The following is a 22,842-nucleotide window of genomic DNA, read 5'->3' as shown; positions in this document are numbered from 1 at the left end:
ATTATTTTATAACGTGTCATTCGCTGACAAACTAAAATGAGAGGAGGGCTGTTTTATGACGAAATCACTTGCGCAATGAGACACAAAAAATGTCCCAAAAAATATAGTGACACATTAAAACCGAGACAACTAATTTATTTATTCTTCGAAAAGGTGCATGCTATCACCTTCGTTATCATGAGAGTCATCGAGTCAAATATGAATTAGGAGAAGCTCTACCAAATTTATTTAATTTATTCCATCTACATAAAGATACGCAATTCTACTTCTACACTACGATCAAATATTGCTGTCGAGCTTCAATCCTAATCTCCTCTTTCATTTTCCTAATAAATTCATCAAACTTCTTGTTCAAATCCTCCGTGCTAACTCTCATATCGCTCACCACCGAAGCCGACTCCTCTACGCCTTCACTTTCTTCATCGCCTTCATCTTCATCTTCATCTTCGTTCCAATCTTCGCACACCATTTCAGTCTCTATGATCTCATCCGCTGCATTCTGAGAGACGCGGTCGTCTTGAACCTTTACCTCGATCTCCTCTATAATTACAGAGGCATTCGACGAATTTTGATCATATTCGACGTTAAAAAGACAATCTTCGCGGTCGAAATTGTCTCGGGCTGAGGTGTTGAGATTGAGGTTTTTGGCCAGGAATGCGAGGATGCCGTTGAAGAGTAAAAATATGCATTTTCTCTCACTCAAAGATGGAAATATGGAGGAGTAATAGAACTGAAATATTATGGAAAATAGTGAGAAATAGGAAACTAGGAAAGAAATTATGGAAATTGGGACAAGAAATTGAAGTGTTTTTTTGAGATAGAAGTTGTCGGTTTGGTTGGTTGGCTTATCAATGATATAGTAGTGTGCATCCTTGTGGTTCTGGTCCATCTCTCTCTCTCCAAATTAGTTTGTTTTTTCAGTGGTAGGGTTGGGAGAAAGAAATTGGGGTTAGTTTGAATAATTGGTGGTGGAGACAAGAGAGAAAAGATAAAGGGGTATATATAGCACAAGAGTGACCATAATTATTGAGGACTGGATTTTTCCATGGATCAATTTGATTGATTGTAGCATGCATGTGCGAGTTTAGATATTATGATTCTAGTAGTTTTACCTCCATGATTGATAGGCAATGGCCAAGATTGAAACTTTAAGAAAATTTAAAATAAAAGATGATTTACTTTAGTTACTTTCAGTAAATTTGGTGTTGCACTATGAGAACTATATATAATTGGTTGGTTAAAATGAATATGCTATTATTATTAGAACATGATAATAGTAAGTATATACTTCATTCGCGTCAAATTAGTTGAGTTGTATTCCGTTTCGAATTGTCCCAAATTAGTTGAGTCATTTAATTTTATAATAAAAACAAAATATATAGTAAATTACTTCTCATGTCCCTCATTATGTGTCCTGACCCGTCACGGATTTTAATGGAAAGGAAAGTAGGCTGAAAAAGTTAATGGCATGTGAATTTTATTTTTATATATTAATTTTATAATAAAATGAATCAGTGGACTGTGGAGTCCAGTACCAAAAATAGTTAAATGAAGTAGGACAATTGATAACAGACGGACCAAAATGAAAAACTATGACACATAAATGGGGACCGGGGGGAGTACTTTATTATATCTCTTAATATACTATTTCCTTCTCTCTTACTTTATTCTCTTTCTTATTTTATTTTATCAGTATTTAACTAATTAACTAAACAAAATTTTCTTAAATTTCGTGCCTAAAAAATGTCTCAATTAACATGGGATGGATGATATACTATAAAGTAAGTACACATTTTTAGAGATAACCATACTAGAAAGAATAAAATTTAAGAAGTACATTAAATATATACAGTATGTGGTAAATATTTAGAGTTAGGGTGGTTCAGTTCTCGGACCAACCAGAGCCTTCCCTTTCGCTTATCTTTTCACCGCCCTAGTCCCCATTGGACGGCTTTGAATGTTGGGAGATGAGGCCGATTAATTTCCCGTCATGTGAAGGTCAATTGATTCACCTTCCACGCTCGTGGAATAGCCACTAAAAATCGAGACATTGGTTGTCTTCAATGCAACACTTGTCGCCTCAGCCTCAACGCTGAATTTGGGGCTCCTCTCCAAAAGGTTCCAGAAGGCCTCGAATTTGAAAATCATGTTCCCCTCCTGGTAGGAGAGGTCCTTCGCCTTTAAGACAATGTCGAAAATAATGTGGCCACTAGGTCACGTCTTCTTGGCGTTGGCAAAGATGCCGCCAAACTGCGTCACGTCCTTCTGAATCTGTGCCCAGTGTTTGCGTTGCATGTCACAACGCATTTGTTGGCCAATCGACATTGTACTTCTCAGCGACTTGTTCTCCAAAATCCTCATCCAAACATTTTATTATTTACTTAAGATGACTGTATTTTCTTCCCTGTTCTGTTATCCAATTTTCAAATTTTATTCACTTCGGGGTCAGAATCGACACCCAAGTGTTTTACTATGATTTAGTTTGGCTTTGAAATATAGTTTTATTATCTCACTCCATTATTGAAAATAACAGTTTCTTTTTACTGTTTCAATTGTTATTCAGTGGATGACAACTGTTTTTGGCGTTGCTCGTTATCTTTTATGTTGTTGTGCCTCCAGTTGAGTTGGTACTTGACAATGAAGCATGAAGTCTTTTATCGGTTGTGATGTGAATCCGGGGAAGAATCGAAGAACCAGATTTGAGAAAAAATCCTTTCACAAAGAAGGTTAGGATGATGTGAATCTGGGTATTCACAATCATAGAATAAAACTATGTCGAGGGCCATGGGTTGATCGGGGTCCGAGAAGAGGGTGGAGACATGACAAGGAACCAAGCCGAATTCGGAGGTCTGATTCAAATTAGAATTTCACTATGAAGTTAAAGTTCAAATGTTCTCATCAGACTACCATTATCTTCATCATCGAAAGAGCTTCGTGTGAGTATCTTGCATGCCTCAATCGGAGCCCGGATGAGGAAGTTATGATCGTTTTAAGAAATCACGCAATGCAAAAAGAAACACGTTGGCGGGTGTGTTTCCAACCCGAAAACACCCGGTCGGGTGTTTTTGCCGAGAGGTCAATTTTTGTCCAGAAACTTCACGCGGGCGGGTGAAATGAGCAGTGGGAAACACCCAGTCGGGTGTTTTGTCCGGAGAATGTGACTTTTTGACCAAGAATTGTTTTATTTTGCTCCTTTTTCACTTCTAGTATAAATACTACAATAGAGTTTGTTCTTGGCAGCTTTGAACTCATATGTAAACAAACCAAGTCTCAACATTGAGCATCCTTCATCTTTGAAGATTTATCAAAATCTCTTTTGGTTGCAATTAATCTATTGTCGGCTTAGATTAAATGTTAAGATATGCAATTCTAGTTCTTGTGTTGCTAGTTTTGTGGAACCATTAGATTTTTGCTTTGGTGAAAGTTGCTTTGGGTTGCCTTCATTGTTTTGTAGAAGGTCCATAGGTTCCAAGCATCTACCTAAATCATAACACCTTCATCCTCTTCCTTTTCCACCATTTTTGTTGATTCATTTCTTGTTGGGTTTGTTTGGATTGTTGAATATTTACAAGTGCAAATCCAGGCAAACATATGTGTCTTGAATCCCTAAGATTCACATTAGGTTGCCGACAACATATGCAATATTCTATTCGGCATTGATATCATTCTCACATTCTTCGTTGCTTACGTGGACGAATACACGCATCGTATTGTGGACGATCATCGGAAGATTGCTAACAAATATGCAATTTCTTGGTTAGCTCTGGATGTCCTCTCCGCAATCCCTATCAGAGCAATAAGGAATGTTTCACCGATGATTCTCAATGAATACGACTTATTCAATTTGATTCGTCTGTGCCATCTCAAGCGAATTTTGGATGTGTTTAACAAATGGGAGAATGATATCAGATTGAATTACAATTGGTTGAGGTGTGCCAAGTTTGCATCAGTAGGCATTTATGCAATTAATTGTGTTGCATGTCTCTTCTATGTGCTTGCTGCATACAATAATGATCCAATCAACACTTGGATTGGTCAAGCCATGCCTGTAGGAGTCGATTTTCGCCAACTTAGCCTTTGGTCTCGATATATTTTGTGCATGTATTGGTCCACCACAACATTCTCCACTGCTGGCTATGGGGATTTGCATCCCGTGAATTCAAAGGGGATGATGGCGTGCACTATATATATGTTGTTGATCTTCGCAGCCTCGTCATATGTGATTGGTAATATTACACAACTGATGATCGATCTTACTATGAACAGAAAAAGCCATGGAGAATTGGTTCAAGCTGCCATGAGTTTTTCACAAAGGAACCAGCTGCCTTCTCATCTAGAAGAGCAAATGATATCACAGCTAACTTTAAACTATAGGACCAACTTGGAGGGGCTACAACAAAAAATGATACTCGATTCACTTCCTAATGCCATCCGGACGAGTATCTCACACCATCTCTTCCACTCGGTGATTAACAAGGCTTACTTGTTTGAAGTAGTGTTGGAAGGGTTTCTCTTCCCGTTGGTCCGTGAGATGAGTGCGAAGTATTTCAGTCCCAACAAAGATGTGATCTTGCAAAACGATGCGCCGACCGACTTTTATATTATTGTTACATGTGCAGTGGATCTATTGGTTATGAGAAATGAAGCTCAAGTGGTTATGGGGGAGGCACGAAAGGGTGAGCATGTTGGTGTGATTGGTGTGGTTTGTTTTAAGCCACAATTGTTCACGATGAGAACAAAAAGGCTAACTCAACTACTAAGGATGGACCGAACCAAATTTCTCAATATTGTTAAAGACCATGTTGTAGATGGGGAAACAATTGTGAAAAATTTTACTGAGCATTTGAATTACCGGGGAATGAAGCAACTTCTTGAGGGTATGTCAATAGATGACTTGATTTCAGCTGGAGTAGGGCATTTGACAACGGCATCACAGACAAAGGATAAGACGCCATCAAGGGACGATGTGATTCTCTCCTCAAGGATGTCTGCTGGGGTCTCCGTGATAGGAAAGGCTAGCTCCTCGGTAGTGGTTGCCCCTTCATCACGGTCACGGTCATGGCCACCTGCCTGGAGCAGGGAGATGCTGCTGTGATGCTAATCGTGTGCTTGCTAGTAGTTATGTTGACCATTTATATCTAATAATTAATGGACATCTTATTGATGGTTTAGGGAGATACTATTATCTATGGACACCTTGTTGATGGTTTTGGGAGATACTGTCGTGATGCTCATTGTGCGCTTACAAGTAATTATTTTGACTATGATATCTACCACTATTCATATGTGGACACGTAGCTTGTTGATGGTTTTGGTTGAGTTAAGGCCAATATATTAGGAGTAAAAACTAAAAATTGTTATGACCTAAAAAAAAAAAAAAAAAACTTGTTCTCCAAACGATTTGGAACTTTTGTTTGATGTTGAGGATGTGTCTACTAACTCGTCGATGTAGCAACGTGCCAAATGGAAACTTTCATCTAGGATGTACCGCTTCGGCCCAATCCCCAGTCAAATTCTTGCCCCTTAGCCCCTCCCCATAGATGAAATTGTGTCCATGTTAGAAACTTTTATGCATTTGATAGAATTGAAATTTTTTTTATGTTTTTGTGAATCATCTCGTGATAGTGTTTATAGGTGACATCCTAGAATACTTAAAACCCAAGGATGATCGCGGATTCATGAACACCATTTGAGGTTGGTATTGTAAATATGGAGAGACAAGTTGTTGTATAATAAGCTTAGTAAAGGTGCATTCTGGTTATTAGAGGTTGTTTTTTTGGGTTATACTCCCTTCGTCCCACTTTAGGTGTAATGCCCCACTTTTTGAACCCTAATTTTTGAACCCTGAGCTTACTAAAATTATTTTTCGACTGCACAGTCTAAGTTCTTTCTGTTCTTTTCCATATCTAAACATCTTGTCCGTAGAGATGGTGTTCTCCTACGGTTACCTTAACAGTCATGTACCGGGAAAGTGGCCACTTTCCACGGGAACCGGACCGGCCAACCTTACCGATGACACAAAGTCCACATGTACACTAGTCCGAGTAGAGACTCTCCCCCTTGTTGGGACCCGAATTCGATTTCTTACTTTATTTGACATAGCACATTCGGTATAACCAAACAAATAGGCATCATTACATAAAATAACATCCTTTATGGCAAGACAACATCATTTGGATAAATAAATATTATCTCAAATATACTTCATATTTTTGTCCACATTTATATGTAGGATAGAAAAGTTCACCTCGTACGCTTTCGACTCCGTATAACAATATACTCTCTTGGAGTTTAATTCCGTGCGATGGACCTTGTCCAGAAAAAGATAATAGTCTATTTAGCGTCGAGAAATAAATAAAAGTGGATGATATGCTCCTAGGATATGCATCTTATTTTATTCTTTCTTTCATAAACTCATTCACTTTAATTAACGGCATTAATTAATCGAGAGATTAATTAATTTATTAAATTCGAGGATTTACTTGAAAAAAAAAAATATACAAAGTCACTTGCTTAACTTAATTCAAGAGAAATCTTAACCAAAAGATTTATTTGCAAGAAGAAATGAGCTTACTTTTTTGCTTCTTTATATTACTTCAACCATAAAACAAAAACCATAGAGTCCAATCCATCTAAATAAAGAAGCCCACCAAGGGAGGGTCCTCATATCCAAGTCAGCACTTCCCATTCCTCTCGATTTTTCTCACCGTGTCTCCTTCTCTCTCTCCTCGCTGAAACTCTCTCTAACTCTCTCTCTACTTCACGGTTTCTCTCTCTTTGCTCTTTCTATTTATTTTCGCCAAACAAGAGATAGTCTCGGTTTCCTTCACGATCGGAGGTCCAAATAATGTCCGATCGTCCCGAAATTTTAACCGAAGGTATATGACTCATAAAGGACCGTTTTAACGGTTAGATCTTCAAAAATTAATTTCGGAAGTGGTTGTCGTTTCCTACAGTAGCAATGTCGATTTTCTACACGATCGGGGGTTCAACCGTTGTCCGATCATTCTGAAATTTTAAAGGAAGGTAAAAAACTCTTCCAACTTCACTTTGACCGAAGGAAATTACATTTGAACGGTTAGATTTTCCGTTATAAATTTTCAAATGTGCTTATCTTCCAAAGAGAAAACATTTTAAGAGTTTTTCCTACTTTTTAATTATTTTATTGATTCTAAGACTATGCATATGTTGTATGTAAATTACGCTCAGCATAGAATAAAATGGTTTTCATACATGAATTTGAAAAGAAAGAGTTGAAAGATTGTTTATGAAGCATGCTTAGTTGTGATTCTATGTTCTATGCTAATATGACATGCTTGATAAAATCATGCTTGAAAAGATTTAACTTGTGGTTTGAGAATCATTAGCTCAAAAGAATGATAAGAGATTTTGGTCTTGGTTTAATTATTTTATCTATTATATACCCAACACAGAACTGAGTCCAATAAATATTTCTCACAAAGGAAATATTAAATTCACATTGCAAGATCGCCATTGCAAATTCAATTTCGTAAAAATTTGTTTCTCCTCGGCAATGATACTCATACAAATAATAATTTAATTCCCCAAGTATCAATTATCCAATATGCCACATCATTTAGTAAACGGAATTGACTCAGTCAATGCACAGTCAAAAATTCCAAATCAAATTAGGTCACAAAAATATCAAATAACAATTACACTCGATATTTAATTCACGGACTTTACAACAGTAAAAGCGTTAAATGCAAAAATTTTAGGGTTCAAAAATTAGGATTAAATTTTTTTTTTTGGTTGTGTTACGCTCAATAATTTTTCTTTATCTCTATATCCTATTTATTTTAACAAACGTAAATTGCTCATGAACTTTGAAATCATCCTATTAAACTATCGAAAATGCGGATCTTCGAAATATTCTTAGCATCTAATACTCCCTTCATCCAAAAAAAATAGAGCATATTTGTCATTTTTGGTTGTCCACGAAAAATAGAGCATATTTAAAAAATGAAAGTTTTCAACAACTTCTCTCTTACCTTTTTCCCTTATCTCTTATTAATAATGTGGACCCACATTCTACTAACACTATTTTTCTTTTACATTTTTCACTTCTCTCTTATTTTACTAATTCCATATTTAAACCCGTGTCATTTACATATGTGTTCTATTTTTCGTGGACGGAGGAATTATTATAGTAATTGCCTTTTGAATCTTGTGCATATCTACCATATGGATAAAATAGTTTTATTGCACTCTATACTTTATAAAGGGAGTGTTATTTTTTTAATGGGAAAGTGATGTCAAATACATATTCACCGATTTTCCACTCAAGTTTTGACACTCCATATTTTTGTGGGCGGATAATTTTCCTCAAGCAGCATAGAAAAAATTCAAGTAGCCCATTGTCACTGGAATTTATAGTTTAGGAAATCTGTCATATCCTTCAATCCTTAAAAATAGAGCCTTTTTTTTTATTCGTCCTAGCTACATTCTAATTTTAGTAACTTCTTTTTTTCTATAAGTGGGTCGTATAATTTCTATTAATAATATTTCAATTACTTTTTATTTTTCTATCTCTTATTTCAACAATAACTATATATTAAAACTCGTATTATTAGAAATGTTTTTATTTTTGGACCGGATGAAGTGTAAATATTTGCTATTAACTTTGTCTTTCTTCAAATTATTAATAAAAAATAAACTAAGCCTCAATTTAAATGAGTGTTCGTTGTCAACCAGAAGTTATGACTGGGCTATTTATAGTTGAAAATATTGTTCATTTCCGAGATGAGCCACCGCCACATTTTGTGGTTACATTTTGGTGTTCTAGAATCTAAACTCTCTGCATGCATGCATGCACTTAAATAGCTAGTTGCACACGTGTTACGCCTACTTGCTTTTCTAGATTGCTTCGACTTCATTTTTTGTATTTTATTTTGTCACAAATTAATGCTCCTATAATCGATTCTAGAATTGTTGAGGATGACCACATGTGTTTTCGCATTTAATTATCATCGTTCCTTCGACATATGTTGGTACATAATTTTCCACCAAAAATGTCTGTTTTTTTTCATTATTGTATTGATTTTTTACTTTCAATTTTTTTTTCATTTGTCATTGTATATGTACTTGTTGCCTCTTATTTAGACGATAAATTTATATTTGACTATACTCCCTTTGCGTCTTTTTTCTATATTATTCTCTCTGTTAATATATCATTTTTTTATTTTAATTATTTATTATTATTTGAATAAAATGAGTGTAAAAAAGTTAAAATGACACCTAATGAGTGCAGAAAAGTCAAAGTGACCGTCGTGTAACAAGTCAAATTCTTTAATAGATATAAATAAGTCTTGTTTTTTTAATTTCTTTGTAGGTTTTCCTATTACTTTTTTTCGTTGGATGAGATCGTCTATCTTACAATCTTCAGCATTCCACGGTGTTCAACTTATAACTTTATCATTTTAATAGTATCCTGTTACAAAATAAAATTTAACCATTATATAATGTATTGTGATTAACATTTACTATAGAATTTTAACATATCATACTATCAGATTTGATTATTTTAATTTTTAAAATGTGGTGTGTGTGTGTTTTTCAATCCAATTCTTTATTATAAATGTTAATCATGATATATTATGTAATAAAATAATTTATTTAATAATAAAATGTTCTGTAAATAATTAATAGTGAGTGGGATAAGACTCAAAAGATTATGTTTTGGGTATGGCTCATTAGTTCTCAATTTCAATGTCTCACTCTGTTATATTGTATATAAAGCTTTTAATATTTTTACATATAGTTTTTTTTCTTTTTTTTATATATATTTTTACATATAGTTTATCATGAGCATGTTAGTATAATTTTGAGATAATTGACAAAGTTGTTTAATTAACACTCCTAGTCCTTGTAAGAAAATTCAACAGACAAACATCACAAAATGAACAAATTAAATTAAATCCCTATTTTATTACACAACCAAATCATACAGGATAATAAATCATTACAACATATGAACTTGATATAATAGACAGAATAAAATAGTCGTAGCCTAATTTTTTATTGGTAAAATGAACATAAATTTAAAGACCCCGATAAAGTTTGCTCAAACCCAAGACCTTTAGCGTTAGTCGTAGCCTATTTCTTTGGTTTATTGAGGCCATACAAACGGAAGAGACTGAAAGCCGAAAGAGCGGAGAGGAATATCATAGAGAGGGTGAGCAGCAGAGCAGCACCAATTCCCTCACCTATTTGGTTGCAAAATTTGGCATACATGTTGCATACTTTCATCCATTGAAGCTCCGGCTGCCCCAACTTCGCCAGCGCCCCTGATTGCGCAGCCGCTGCCACCGCAGACACCCCCAAATAAGCCATCACCTTCGCAATATTTATGATTTTTGTTATTGTCATTTGCATGCATGAGTGGGATTAAATTTGTCGATGCACACCTGAACTCCACATTAGTAGGATATTCTCCTCTTTGGCTAATTAAGCCCTTCGGTTTTTGTTCTTATGACACGTTTCAAAAGGCCTCATACTATTGGAATATGAGGCTTTTTGGAAAGTGTACCAAGAACAAAATTGTGACAGACTTAGCGCAAAGCAGACTATATCATATTAATTTGGAGTTTGATTGTACATGGACGAACCCTTACAAATCACATAAAACTAATTGATTAGGACTTAGGAGAATTACATACTTGATCACCGGAGAAAATGGCCCAAGCCAAGGGCTTGTTGAGAAGCAAACCCCCTCTCATCACACTCAAAACACACCTAACAACTTGGGCTAGTGAATATGCTGCAGCTAAACCACTAACTATCACCATGAAACTGCAAAACAAAATCACAAAAATTAATAAAACAACAATTAATTTATGTACATAACAAAAAAAAATGAAAATATAGTACCAAGATGGAACTCACACAAGGGCTTTCACATCTGTAAACTTGGCTTTCTTCCTAATACCCAAGATCTCTTTAACTTGTGAGTCAGTTCCAACAAGAAGAGCCGAAACAACTGCGAAAGCACAGACCATAAACCTCAATACTAATTCAGCAACCCTCACTCTCTTCTCAATCACCTTTAAATTGGTATACACTGGCACATTGCCAGGACTCACACCCACGCCGAGATAACTCATGATCTTTCTTAATGAAGACGAAGAAAATACACACACAACACACACTATACAGAAGCAGGTATTGTCTCAACTAGCAACTTTCTACCACCTTATATAGACCTAGGGCAAACCCTTATTTTAAATATATAAATATATAGTATTATTATTTTTGTGGTCAATTTAAATTTTAGATGATGATGGAGTGTGCTAGAAGGGCTATCGGATTGCCATGCAACGTGGCTACGAAGCTTGTTAAATTAATAAAGAATGGTGAAATAATAATTGTTATAAATGGGAGAGACAAATTAATATGATATTGAAGCAGGAGTCATTTTCGGGTATCTGATACAGCATTTAAAATCGAATGCCTAAGATTCATCACTGCTTTTCTGGGAAGGAGCAATGGATTCTGCTTCCAAGAAAATGAAATACTAGATCACTGTAGAGATAAATAAAATACTTGAATTAATCCGATATTTTATATGAATACCATAAAATATGAATTCGTGAAATTGCCGCAAATTCCGCCTGCACATAATAGTATAGGTGTTGTGTATGAAATCGAGTATTGCTACATTCAAGTTTGAATTCTAATGAAAAACTAGATTTGAGCTAAATTTACCGAATTAAGAGCTCACAAACTTAATGGGATGAATTCTTTAATTAGTATACTTAAAGGTATGTATATTAAACATTTTTTTCTCATAAATAATAGATTGAAACCCATTATACTCTTATAGCAAATCAAAATTAATTAAGTAAATACTGTATTTGCATATAACTGTCATTTAAATCATAATATTTGATTTTATTTGCATTGTCCATCTGTTAGAAGGTGTTAAGTAAAGGTAAATAATAACTATATGCCATGAGCTTGAGGAACTCATAAAAATTGTGTTTTTGTTAGACACTCTTGGGACACCCATGGTCTTTGGCTACAGTCTCAACAAAGAGTGTGGTCACTTTAGGTGCATCAAAACTTGTAGAGGGCCAAAGTGTGCATATTTTGTGAGTCGGTCCAAACTTTCATCTACAGAAGATTTGTTCACCGTGGTATTTACATGTATTGATTTCATCTTTGTAACCACCATGAGTCGCTAGATTTACGGATTGCTCATAGTTTGTATAATGTTTGCTTGAACATGTTTTTCCATTAGTTATATAATTGAGTTCATGTGTAAGTTAGTTCTTATCAGTCGTGCTCAATTCAATCTGCGTTATTTGGACGTACACCAAATTAATACTGGAGTGGTCTCAATTCTGATGTCTGTTTAACTAGGAATAAAAGGGCGTACACAATTAAGAAAGTCTGGGGTTAAAAACGTAACATGACAAGTGATAGTGTAAGGGTGGATCTTGGTGTTGGAACGGTTTGAAAATTAATGTGGAGTCTTCTATGTATATGTAAGGGTAATAGATTAGTGAATAGATCCTACAAGACGTGTGTATCATTCTCCCTACAAGTGATTCCATAGCGGAAGCACATAAAATTACAACACGAACCTCTTGAACGTGTAAAATTACAATGCGTCCTCCCATTCCGTTCCGCCGCAACATGGAGTACTATAAAGTGAATAGCATGGAACAAAAACAATGAGCAATAAAAGGAAAGTTAATGAGAGAAATGTGGTATTGCGGTTTTGGCAGCCCGAGAGAGAAAGGGCAAGGATTCGAGAGTGGGCTTTGGATATGATAATGATATGGCTACGCATTCCCATTCCCACTCTCTTTTATGTCGGCGCTTAATTTCTGACTTCTTAACTTTTCATTATTTTTAGATGCTTAATTAGTTAATTTAGTACTCCACATATTTTTATATACTTAACTAAAATTACTTCAAATCATATAAATATCTACGCCTAGGGTCATATTTTTCTTCATGTATTCCATTATTACTCACATTCTATGCGTTAACATAACAAATTACAAATGATTTCCTTAAATGAGAAACATGCAAAATCCCTACTACGTCCATAATATCATAACATAACATAATACTAATAACAAATTCAACTATACCCATAAAAAAAGAAAACACATCCCACCAATTTCCAATTATAATAACAAACAAAATTAATCAAGAGATGCAAGTTATTAAAAGTAATCTTCTTGCCTTCGCCGGCGCCGGAAAGATGCACCAAGCATTTCTCCGCCGCCCTCGTATCAGCCATATAATAGCATGACTTTCTCTCTCTCTCTCACAAAATATTTTCTATTTTTCCCCTTCTCTTAATTGTAAGTGCATGAATTCTTCAGAGAGATGGCGACGTTCATTTTCTTTGGGTCCAAAACGACAGCGCATTGGACTCGTTTGTAGAATTTGGGCTTCACTAAATGGCCCAAAATGTAAGCCCGGGCCCGAACAGTGAAATTCATAGCAAGTGGAACTGGCATGAGCGGTTTCCCTTCTTTGCTGCCCAAATCCGCACCACCTCCGTACAAAGGAATGCTAGTTCCTTTCACCATTACACTCACTGTCCTTTGACTACTTCTTGATTGGTAAAACTTTTTTATCTGCAATCGAACAGTGACGTCCACGTATGATTTCTCAACTGTCACATATAATTTCACCAAAAGTTTTCCTAGCAGAATAATTCATTGCGAATGAATAGAATATTCGTGATTTTTCTAACTTGTTTTTAAGGTTGTGTGACATGCAAGAATTTGTTCAAATTTTATAGTTTTTGCGACAATTTGACCTAAAAGATTATGGAGTTATAAATGGGAATGAGAAGTTCTTACGGCTCCAGTGGCAATAGGAAGTTGAGAGAAGGTAAGGTCCAACGGCGAAGACGTGACGTGCACTCCAAAAAATGTTCCTTTGTTACGAAACACGAGTTTCACTGTTGAATTCATCGTTACCATTTCGGTACTCACACCTGATGCGTCGGATCCTGCATTGATCATGAAGTCCTCGAACAATATACTCTGCAAAATTATTCAATTTTCCATGAATTTGAAATTTTAGTTTCACTTTCACACCAAATATGTGAGTCATGATAAATACACAAAATAAAAAGAATTCTGTGAATCAAGGGAGAAAATGTGGCTATCTTTAATAGGTTAGACCGAATTAAGGTCCACTCCTTTGAATATTAAATATGGGCTAAATTAAAAATTTCCCATTTAGATAGTATAACTATAAATGTAGAAGCATGCATTATTTTGTGCCTACCTAATATTTTGGGCCCTAGCACATGCTCACTGGGAACTGGGCCTGATCTATTTAATATCACAGATTCACTTATACATTTAATACTCATTCCTATAATATCTAAATATATTCTCAAATTGACTTACGAATGAATTATGGTCTAAAATTTCGATTTGCACTATTAACTGAAAATTACAGATAAGTGGAGTACTATAACTTATAGAGTATTTCTAAAAAATTTAAATTCTAAATAAAAATAACAAGATCAAAATTCAACATCTTCCACCGAATGAAGTAGTTGGTTGCTCATTTCACGTGGTCAAATAAAAATCTAAGCAAAATGGTCAATTTAATGATGCATTGCAACACCAGATCTCACCATCTCACCAACAAATTGATCTCATATTTACCAATTCAAGACACATTAATGAATGCCATTAATCACAAATTAAAGATCACATCTATGATCTATACACAATCATAAAATATTTTCCACTTAATTATAGATTTTTATTGTATCTTAATACAATACTAATAGGGATGGCACTAATATATATTGTTTGCACATTTTGTCATTCAGAAACGTAAAGTAGTTACCTTCATGGTGACTCTAGGTTTCTGATTCCTGCTGGCGCCCCAAAGGATCAAAGCGAAAAACGAAAACAGCACCAAGAATCCGAGCACGAACACCGGGAAATAGCACCGGCGCGGCACCCCGCGGCGGCCGGAGTCGTCGTCGAGGAGGCCCTCCTCCTCGATGGCGTCGAACTCCTTCCACTGCTTCTCGTCCGCCTTGCGGTGGTGGTGGTGGTGGTGGTGGCGCCGGGACCCGTTGCTCGACTTCTGCGACCCGGGCTTCAGGGAGCCCGAGTAGCGGGTCGAGGACGAGTCCCTCGACTGGCGTCCCGGGGACCCCATGGGGCTCAGGATCGGCGTCGAGTGGAACGAATTCGTCGTCTTCTCGCCGTCGTGAGAGTCCCGCGAGGGACTCTGCACGTAGTACACGGCCCGATTCGGAGACGACGGGGCCAGGCTCGTCACCTCCGAATCGGTCTTCCCATGCATTGACATTTTGGGTTGCCGGAGATTTTTTTTTTTTTGTGATGGTTTAGTGAGAGATGGAGAGAAAGAGAGAGAGAGAGAGAAATAGATCTCTGCGACGGTGGATTTGATTCCTTGTTGGAGGAGTGAAGAAAGTCCAAGGAAACATAGCACGTTAATGTCTGAATTTGTTTAATGTTTTTTTTGGAAATTAATTAGGGGGTCAGTCTAAATATGCCAGTTGGAATTACGGGTTTTATTTAAGTGAAGGCCAAATTGCAATAAATCAAGATTGTTCCATACTTTTTAGAATCTGAAAATTAAATTATGATTCGATGAAATTTTACAATTATTTTATCTGTCGTATTTCTTGTTGCAAAATATGTGATGATGTGACAAATAATTAACCCACTTGCTTTCTTTAAAATTATACTCCATTCGTCTCTATATTGTAGAGACTTCTATGTTTTTTTGGGGTAGGGAATTAAGAACTTGTGTTAAAAGTGAGTTAAGTGAAGAAAGAATAAAGTAAGAAAGGAAAAATGTAGAGAGACGGAGAGAGAATAAAGTAAGAGAGAAGAAAAGTTTATATTTTTTACCAAAATAGGAAATGACTGAGCTATAGTGGGACTAGGGGTGGGTCGATACGATATATCGTATCGAAAACGTTGTATCGTGTATCGTATCGAAAATATCGATATAAAAAAATTTCATATCGTTATTGTATCGATATTTCGATATATCGTACTGAAATTCGATATATCGTTAAATATCGATATATATCGAAAATTTCGATATATATCGAAAATCGAAAATTTTCGATATATATCGTATTTTCGATATAAAACGATATATCGCAATATAAGGAAATTCATATCGTTATCATATCGAAAACTTACGATACGATATCGTATCGTATCGAAAATTACGATATATCGAAAATTCGATAATTTTTCGATATTTTTCAATACGATACGAGCGATATATCATTTTTTCGGTATTTTTCCCCAGCCCTAAGTGGGACAACCAAAAAAGGAATATGACTCAGCTACAAAGGGACCGAGGGCGAGGGAGTACATATTTAATTATTTATGTGATGGGTAGTGTATTTAAAATAGGGTGGCACATTATTGCAAAGAAATGAAACGGATGAGATAATAGAAAATTTTTCATTTTTTATAATTTAATTTTTAAGTTTTAAGAAATTTGAGAAATTTCATGTGATTTAGTATTTAACAATTTTCACTTAGAGAAATTGCTGATTAGGTTTTTGTCTTTATTCGGCCAATTGATTTGTGTTTTTTTTAAGTTTGGACAGCTTGCCTTCCATCTTTCTTTTCTTTTTCCTTTTTTCCCGAACACATGCACCATGCTTACTTAGTTACTCTTCAAGCGTATTCAAGAAAGCATTTAATCACTTTTTGCAATCATTCTTAGTTAGTTGCATTGCTTTTGTTTTTGGTGCTGGTTTTAGGGCTTTGTCATGAGAATTTTACTTCACCTTTATTTCCTCTAAACAATGAGAGTATTTTTTTAGTTAGAGTATAAATTTAATTAATTTGATAACATTCATAGTATTCAAAAGGTCTTTTGGGATTGAGCATTGCCATTTTCCCTCAAAATGAATAACTATAATCATCAATGATCAATCTAAAAAGGTCCAGTTGAGCTTGGGATTTTTCATGTATTCAGGCATTTAACTAATTAATATTCTCATGTTGTTTAGTTGTCATGATTACTTAATTATAATTAACGGTAATGTCTAGTTTCATCTTTTGTTCGGTTATTTTATTCTCAAAAGTTTGGCCCATAACGTACAATGTATCTTGGTATGCCTCCTTAGTGCTAAAATTACATAGCATCTCATGATTAACCATCTCACCTTCACCCATATGACTAATTTAATCCTATAGAAACCCTATTTTGGCTTATCGCATATTACATCCCACTATTATCTTGTCTAACGAACAGAACGCGACCTTTAAAACACAAACGGTTTTTTACATTGAGTGATATGATAATTTAATTAAAACATAGAATTGAGTGTTTAAACATTAGGATTTACTACTTTGATTTTTTTCCTTTAGCTTGATGCAAAGATTGTATGGGCGTTCATTATATGTCTAACACAGCTAGCTGTTGATAACTTATAGCAGCTCTGATTTTGTTTAGACAAGTTGGCTTATTCTCATTTGGCTGTATTTTAGTTGCAAACAAAATTTTAGTTGGGAAATGTAATCATACAACCTAATGACAATTGGACTTTGATTCTCATTCATAATCATATCAATTTTGAATTTCAACAAACATAACCCCTGGTGAATATAACAAACTAGATGCAATCAACTAATTATAAAACTCATAATCCATCCACTTATGGTGAATATAACAAACTAGATGCAATCAACTAATTATTAAACTCATAATCCATCCACTTATTTGTTATTTTTAATTGACTATATATTATTACATCACTTTCTATCCATTTTATTGCTCTTGATGAATGAACAATTATCGTTTTGTCACTTTGTGTAACTGCTAGCTAAAAAAACTCTATTCAATGTGCATTGAATTTGATGGGCAAAGTTAACCTGATTTTGATAAAATGTAGAAATATTAAATGTTGAAAGATTGAACAACGTTTTCAAAAAGTATATTTAATGCAACTACTAATTTTTATATAAAGTACACGATTTGAGATGATAAAATAATTTTATTCAACACATCAAAGTATTTTCAACACAAGTTAAAGAAAATTCTATTTTCAACACAAGTTAACATCAAACTTTTTCAATAAAATATATCCTAAATCTTTAAATAGGTATTTGAAAAATATGATTGGGTATTAAAGAAAATTCTGTTTTATGTAATTCCGTGTAGTGTGCGCAAATAATACGTATATACTACTATTATGTCTATATTCATACGAGTAATGGTCACATACTTACATCCCCTGAGGTGTGGGTGTCGGCGCTCTATAAAATTGCAGGCCAAATGATTTGGTAGCAAACAATTTATTCGCTTTTAATAATAAAAATAATACAGTATACTAGTCGCAATTCAAGCTGTAGACGCATTTTTAATACTAGTACTACACTCAGTATTAAAAATAAAAATACAGTGTGCTTGCTTCAATTCAAGTTAAATAATCCCTCCGTTCACAAAAAATAGACAAATTTTGCCACTTTATTCCGTCCTTAAAAAATAGACTAAGTTTTAACTGGAAAGTTTTTAGTCAATACTAACCCTAACATCATTCTAAATATGGATTTCACAATCAACTAACACTCCTTTCACCGCCTTTTCCCTATTTCTCTCTTATTTTTACTATCTCTCTCTTACTTTACCAGTTATACATTAAAACTTGTGTCATTTACAATCTTGTCTATTTTACGTGGACGGAGGGAGTACGTCATTTTAATAAAGTACTCCCCCACTCTATTAAGGTTGAGGTTTAACACAAAAATTAAAAAATAAATATTTAGCGAGTTAATTGAAATGAAAATAGAATAAATAATAAGATAATTCAAATAGATAGAATAAAGTACGGGAGAGTAGAAGAAAATACATAGAAAAGAGTAATTTTTAACGTATCAAACGCTCACCATTATTAGATTAATTAATAATAATCCAAACCTAAATAGTTCAAAACGACTTTTAATCAACCAAGCACCTAGACACAACGAACTTTCCAACATACAAATCATCGAAAAAATTGGTATTGTCAATCGTACTAGGAAATAATCGGAGAGAAGCAGGGGAGTATGAATTAAGGTTTTTACTGCAGGTTACCACAAAGTGATTAGGTTACACACTTGGAAGTAACCTTAGAACATGACAAGTGTATAAACTCACAATAAACACATCACGCAATTTCTGGTACTTCCATTTTGAAGCTAAAATTAACATAATATCAAAACTAATAATGTCACAGCATACTAGCAGAACACATCACTACAGAAACTATAACACTTTATAGCGTTCTTTCAACATATTCCTGCTTGAGGAGAGACAACAAAAACTCATATCTTCTTCCAAAATTGTTGTCACTTTTCAAGTTCTAGACTTCTTCTTTTTCCCTTCTGTGGGCGCTGGGGTATCTTCTGAGTCCTTGTCTTTGCTCTTCTTCTTTTTCTTCTTTTTGGCAGTTCCATCTTCTACTTCACCGCCATTCACATCAGCCATTTCCTGGTCTTCGTCATCTTGTTGCTTCCTCTTCTCCTTCTTCTTCTTCTTCTTTTCTGATTTAGGCTCCTCATGTGAATTTCCATTCGCATCGGCCATTGGCTCATCCTCTGGCGAAGTTTTCAAGTAAATTTAGTTGTAAGACAATGAAAATACAAACTAGAAAGCCAATACAAGATAATATACAACTAATGATGTATCTATATAAACTATCGAGATATAAACACTACTGTTAAGTAGAGACACCATTTAAGGGCAGTTTGGTAGGGTACATGACTCATCTATTAATTAATTTAAGTAATTCAGTAGAAAACAAGAGAGGGGTGGCTCAAACCTTCTTTGCTTTCAACTGTGTCAATGACAGACTTCATGACATCAATGTTTTTACGAGGAGCAACACCCTTGTCATAAAAGTCCAGGCGTTCTTCAACCTGTTCACGAAGTTTCTCTCCAAAAGCAGTAGTACTTGTCTCTGCATCAAAAGGACACCATGATTCACCGATAAACTTTTATCCATAAGGCAAGATGAACAAGTACCACGAGACCAATTAGTTACCTAAGAAACAGTCGAGACGAGAGGCAATTGAGCACTTGTTAGCAAGATACCGAGCCATACGGCCTTTATTTTTAGCAGAAGCACGGCCAATGAATGAAGAATGAAATATGAGACCATACTTTGGAGTGTTTCCATGTGTTTTCAATGCCCTGAGGATTTAGTATAAGCAAAATTAGAGTGTGGGCCAACAAGATGCACAAGGCTTCAACAGAAGTACCTGAACAGAGCCTTCTCAGCACCAAGGATCTGAAGAGTAGAAGAAGGGCACTTTGCCAAGTTCGTAAGACTGCCAGCATGGGAAATCAAACGAGCACCAACAACCTCACCAATCAATGCAGCCAGATTAGGAGCAATGTCGCTCATTTTAGAAACAAGATAGTCATAAAGCTTCTTTCTATACTCAGCAAGGTCCATCACTCTTTGTGCAAATTGCTTGACATTAATCAAATCAATAGGTGACAAATCCTGACCTGTAAAAATAAATAGTGGCAAGTTAATAGGAGATTATGCAAGCCCTCTGACAAACAAATTTTAGAAAAGAAAACTTACCCATGGATGCCTTGGCAGCTTCAATAATCTCCTTTGCTTTATCTTCATCTCCTACTATGTCAGTCAGACCAGATAATTTGTCTTCAGACAACTGTGCTTTGTCATCTACATATTTTGCAACTTTGGCATACAGATAGTTATCATTAACAATCTTAACCAACTCTGGGAAATGCCAAGAGTACCATTCTCTGCATGAAACATTATTGAAATATGAAATTAATATTTACAGGTGGAATGCAACTTAGGCTACTGAAAATACATGTTAACTACCAACTAGTAGCAAATACACAGAGGCAATGCATAACCATGGGTATAGTAAACAGCTGCTTATAGCACTGTGATTTAAGAAACAGTAGAGACAGGAACTAATTGGAAGGAATACACTACCTCACTCTCATGGAAAAGGAATTAATATCTTTATCAAGGGTATCCAGAAGAAATATAGCTTGGATAACCATATTATCCACACGGTTCACATTGAACTTCACTTTTGCTCTGCTGTAGCTGTGACCAAGACCAAGTTGAGCCTTTTCCAAATCCCCAGGCTGTTCAAATATGAATGAAGATGAGAATACCACACATCATTTTTTTATTTTATAAAACACATCAATAGAAGGAAAGAAAATCAGAAAATGGCTAACCTTAAGGTTTTCAATGAAGCGGTCAAAATGCAAACGAATGCCACGAATAAGCTCAAGAACAAACTCATTACTTTGGCAGGGAATTTTGGTCACTTCAGAAATATGTGATCCGAGTTTTGGCTCTGCCACTCCCAAACTAAACTTTGGCTTCTTACCCTCTTTGACCTTGGGTAAAGTTAGCTCCAAAAAGTTCCTCAGCTCATCAGTCATTTGACCTTAAAGTAAAAAAAATGTTAACATATTTTCCAGAAGAAAAATAGTTATGTTATATACTCCATTACTTACAATTTGATAATAAGCAAGTATAATTTATAAAAATGGTCGGTGCATTGGTTTTAAATTACTCTAGCCAAGACAAGAGAAGGGGGAAACTAAATAAAATCATTATCATACCACGTTGGAGCTCTACAAGCTGAGAGTGAACAACACAGAAATGCTTAGAACAATACTAGATTTTTCACAACACTAGGAATAAGATAAATTCAACTTCATAAACAGCAAAATCATTCACTACAGTGCCCTTTCAGTCATTCCAATAACACAGATGCACAAACACCACATTCTAAACCGAGCTCAAAATGACAAAACAGAACTCCTCCAAAGCAGACGACAAAAAAGCAGGTATAGCTACATCAATATCCCTTACAAACACTATTATTCGAAAAATCCTTATACGTCTTCGTATGAGTGCAAAAATCAGCTATTTTAGTGGAGTAATACTGAGAAGTTGAAAGCAAACAATTAATAAACGTAGTTAGAATAAAATTCCACGGTTTTTACCTTCAGAAATAGCGTTGCATTGGTTGAGCGCATCAAGCGCGGAATCGTAGGGGGTAAAGGCGGCGAGCTTTACCACTTTACCAAAACGGTTGAGGTCGACGACGGAGGTCCTGACAGCCTCCGTGTTCTGGCCAATTTCATCGATTCCATCAGCTGAGAAGAGGCCGTATCCCGACGCAGACTCGTATAGCAAGTAGAGAGTCATCGCAGCGAGAGAACGGTGGGGAGTGTCAGGAATGGCGGAGAAGAAGAGGTTTTATGATTGTGATTTAGGAATTAGGGTTCTACGGCCCTGTTTTAGAGCACAGAATGTCACTGGGCCGGGCCTCTCCATTATTTTTATTACTACATCAAATCTAAAATGATTTAATTACTAGTATATCACTAAATCAATAGGAACATACTTCGACCGTTCCAACTAAGTTGAGTCGTATTCTTTTTTGGAATGTCCTAACAAAGTTGAGTCATTTCATTTTTTGACAAAAAACAAAACATCCAATTACTCTTAAGACTCGTTCGCTTATCCGCATTTCATTTTGCATGTATTAAAACCAGCTGGAATTAAATGTGGTTGGCCCCACCAAGTCTTATTCGATTGTTGGTGTTTGTTGAGTCTTATTTGAGTGTCGGGTGGGGACAGAAATGGTTCTACGTTGACCATATTGCCCTCCATGTTTGTAGATTGTTCCACATATACCCTCATGGTTTTAGCCGGATCTGTCAAAAACTGCATACCTCCGGTGAGCACTTTGAGTTTGTGCATCGTTTTCAGGCTCGAAGGAAGAGGGATCTGAAAGCTGTTCATAATCAAAGTATACTTTTATGCTGGAATGA

The 22,842-nt window shown here is 35.4% G+C and overlaps 4 protein-coding genes and 1 pseudogene across 4 annotated transcripts; 1 reads left to right on the top strand and 4 right to left on the bottom strand.

Annotated features, from left to right (window-relative positions):
• Positions 1–114: 114 nt before the first annotated feature.
• Positions 115–956, bottom strand: LOC125209600 (uncharacterized). Its single transcript, XM_048109194.2, has one exon. The coding sequence runs from the start codon at positions 887–889 to the stop codon at positions 269–271; it is 621 nt and encodes a 206-aa protein (XP_047965151.2). The 5' UTR covers positions 890–956; the 3' UTR covers positions 115–268.
• Positions 957–3,814: 2,858 nt separating this feature from the next.
• On the top strand, positions 3,815–5,095 carry LOC125209601 (potassium channel AKT1 pseudogene; annotated as a pseudogene).
• Positions 5,096–9,912: 4,817 nt separating this feature from the next.
• On the bottom strand, positions 9,913–11,195 carry LOC125215626 (CASP-like protein 2B1). The gene is made up of 3 exons (XM_048117095.2): positions 10,906–11,195; positions 10,680–10,812; positions 9,913–10,356 (listed from the first exon to the last, which is right to left on the bottom strand). Exons 1-3 carry the CDS (start codon positions 11,121–11,123, stop codon positions 10,117–10,119), a joined length of 591 nt encoding a protein of 196 aa, XP_047973052.1. The 5' UTR covers positions 11,124–11,195; the 3' UTR covers positions 9,913–10,116.
• Positions 11,196–13,012: 1,817 nt separating this feature from the next.
• Positions 13,013–15,438, bottom strand: LOC125212052 (uncharacterized). The gene is made up of 3 exons (XM_048112084.2): positions 14,854–15,438; positions 13,845–14,030; positions 13,013–13,616 (listed from the first exon to the last, which is right to left on the bottom strand). Exons 1-3 carry the CDS (start codon positions 15,325–15,327, stop codon positions 13,332–13,334), a joined length of 945 nt encoding a protein of 314 aa, XP_047968041.1. The 5' UTR covers positions 15,328–15,438; the 3' UTR covers positions 13,013–13,331.
• Positions 15,439–19,162: 3,724 nt separating this feature from the next.
• LOC125214724 (nucleolar protein 56-like) lies at positions 19,163–22,288 on the bottom strand. Its single transcript, XM_048115858.2, has 8 exons — positions 22,009–22,288; positions 21,229–21,443; positions 20,975–21,132; positions 20,588–20,775; positions 20,256–20,508; positions 20,039–20,187; positions 19,817–19,954; positions 19,163–19,592 (listed from the first exon to the last, which is right to left on the bottom strand). Exons 1-8 carry the CDS (start codon positions 22,211–22,213, stop codon positions 19,351–19,353), a joined length of 1,548 nt encoding a protein of 515 aa, XP_047971815.1. The 5' UTR covers positions 22,214–22,288; the 3' UTR covers positions 19,163–19,350.
• Between the last annotated feature and the right edge of the window lie 554 nt (positions 22,289–22,842).

This window comes from Salvia hispanica, chromosome 3, assembly GCF_029641045.1.
Source record: "Salvia hispanica isolate PSC_SH4W2 chromosome 3, Shi_PSC_v1, whole genome shotgun sequence".
NCBI classification, from domain to species: Eukaryota; Viridiplantae; Streptophyta; class Magnoliopsida; order Lamiales; family Lamiaceae; genus Salvia; species Salvia hispanica.
This window is presented reverse-complemented; position numbering and strand designations above follow the sequence as displayed.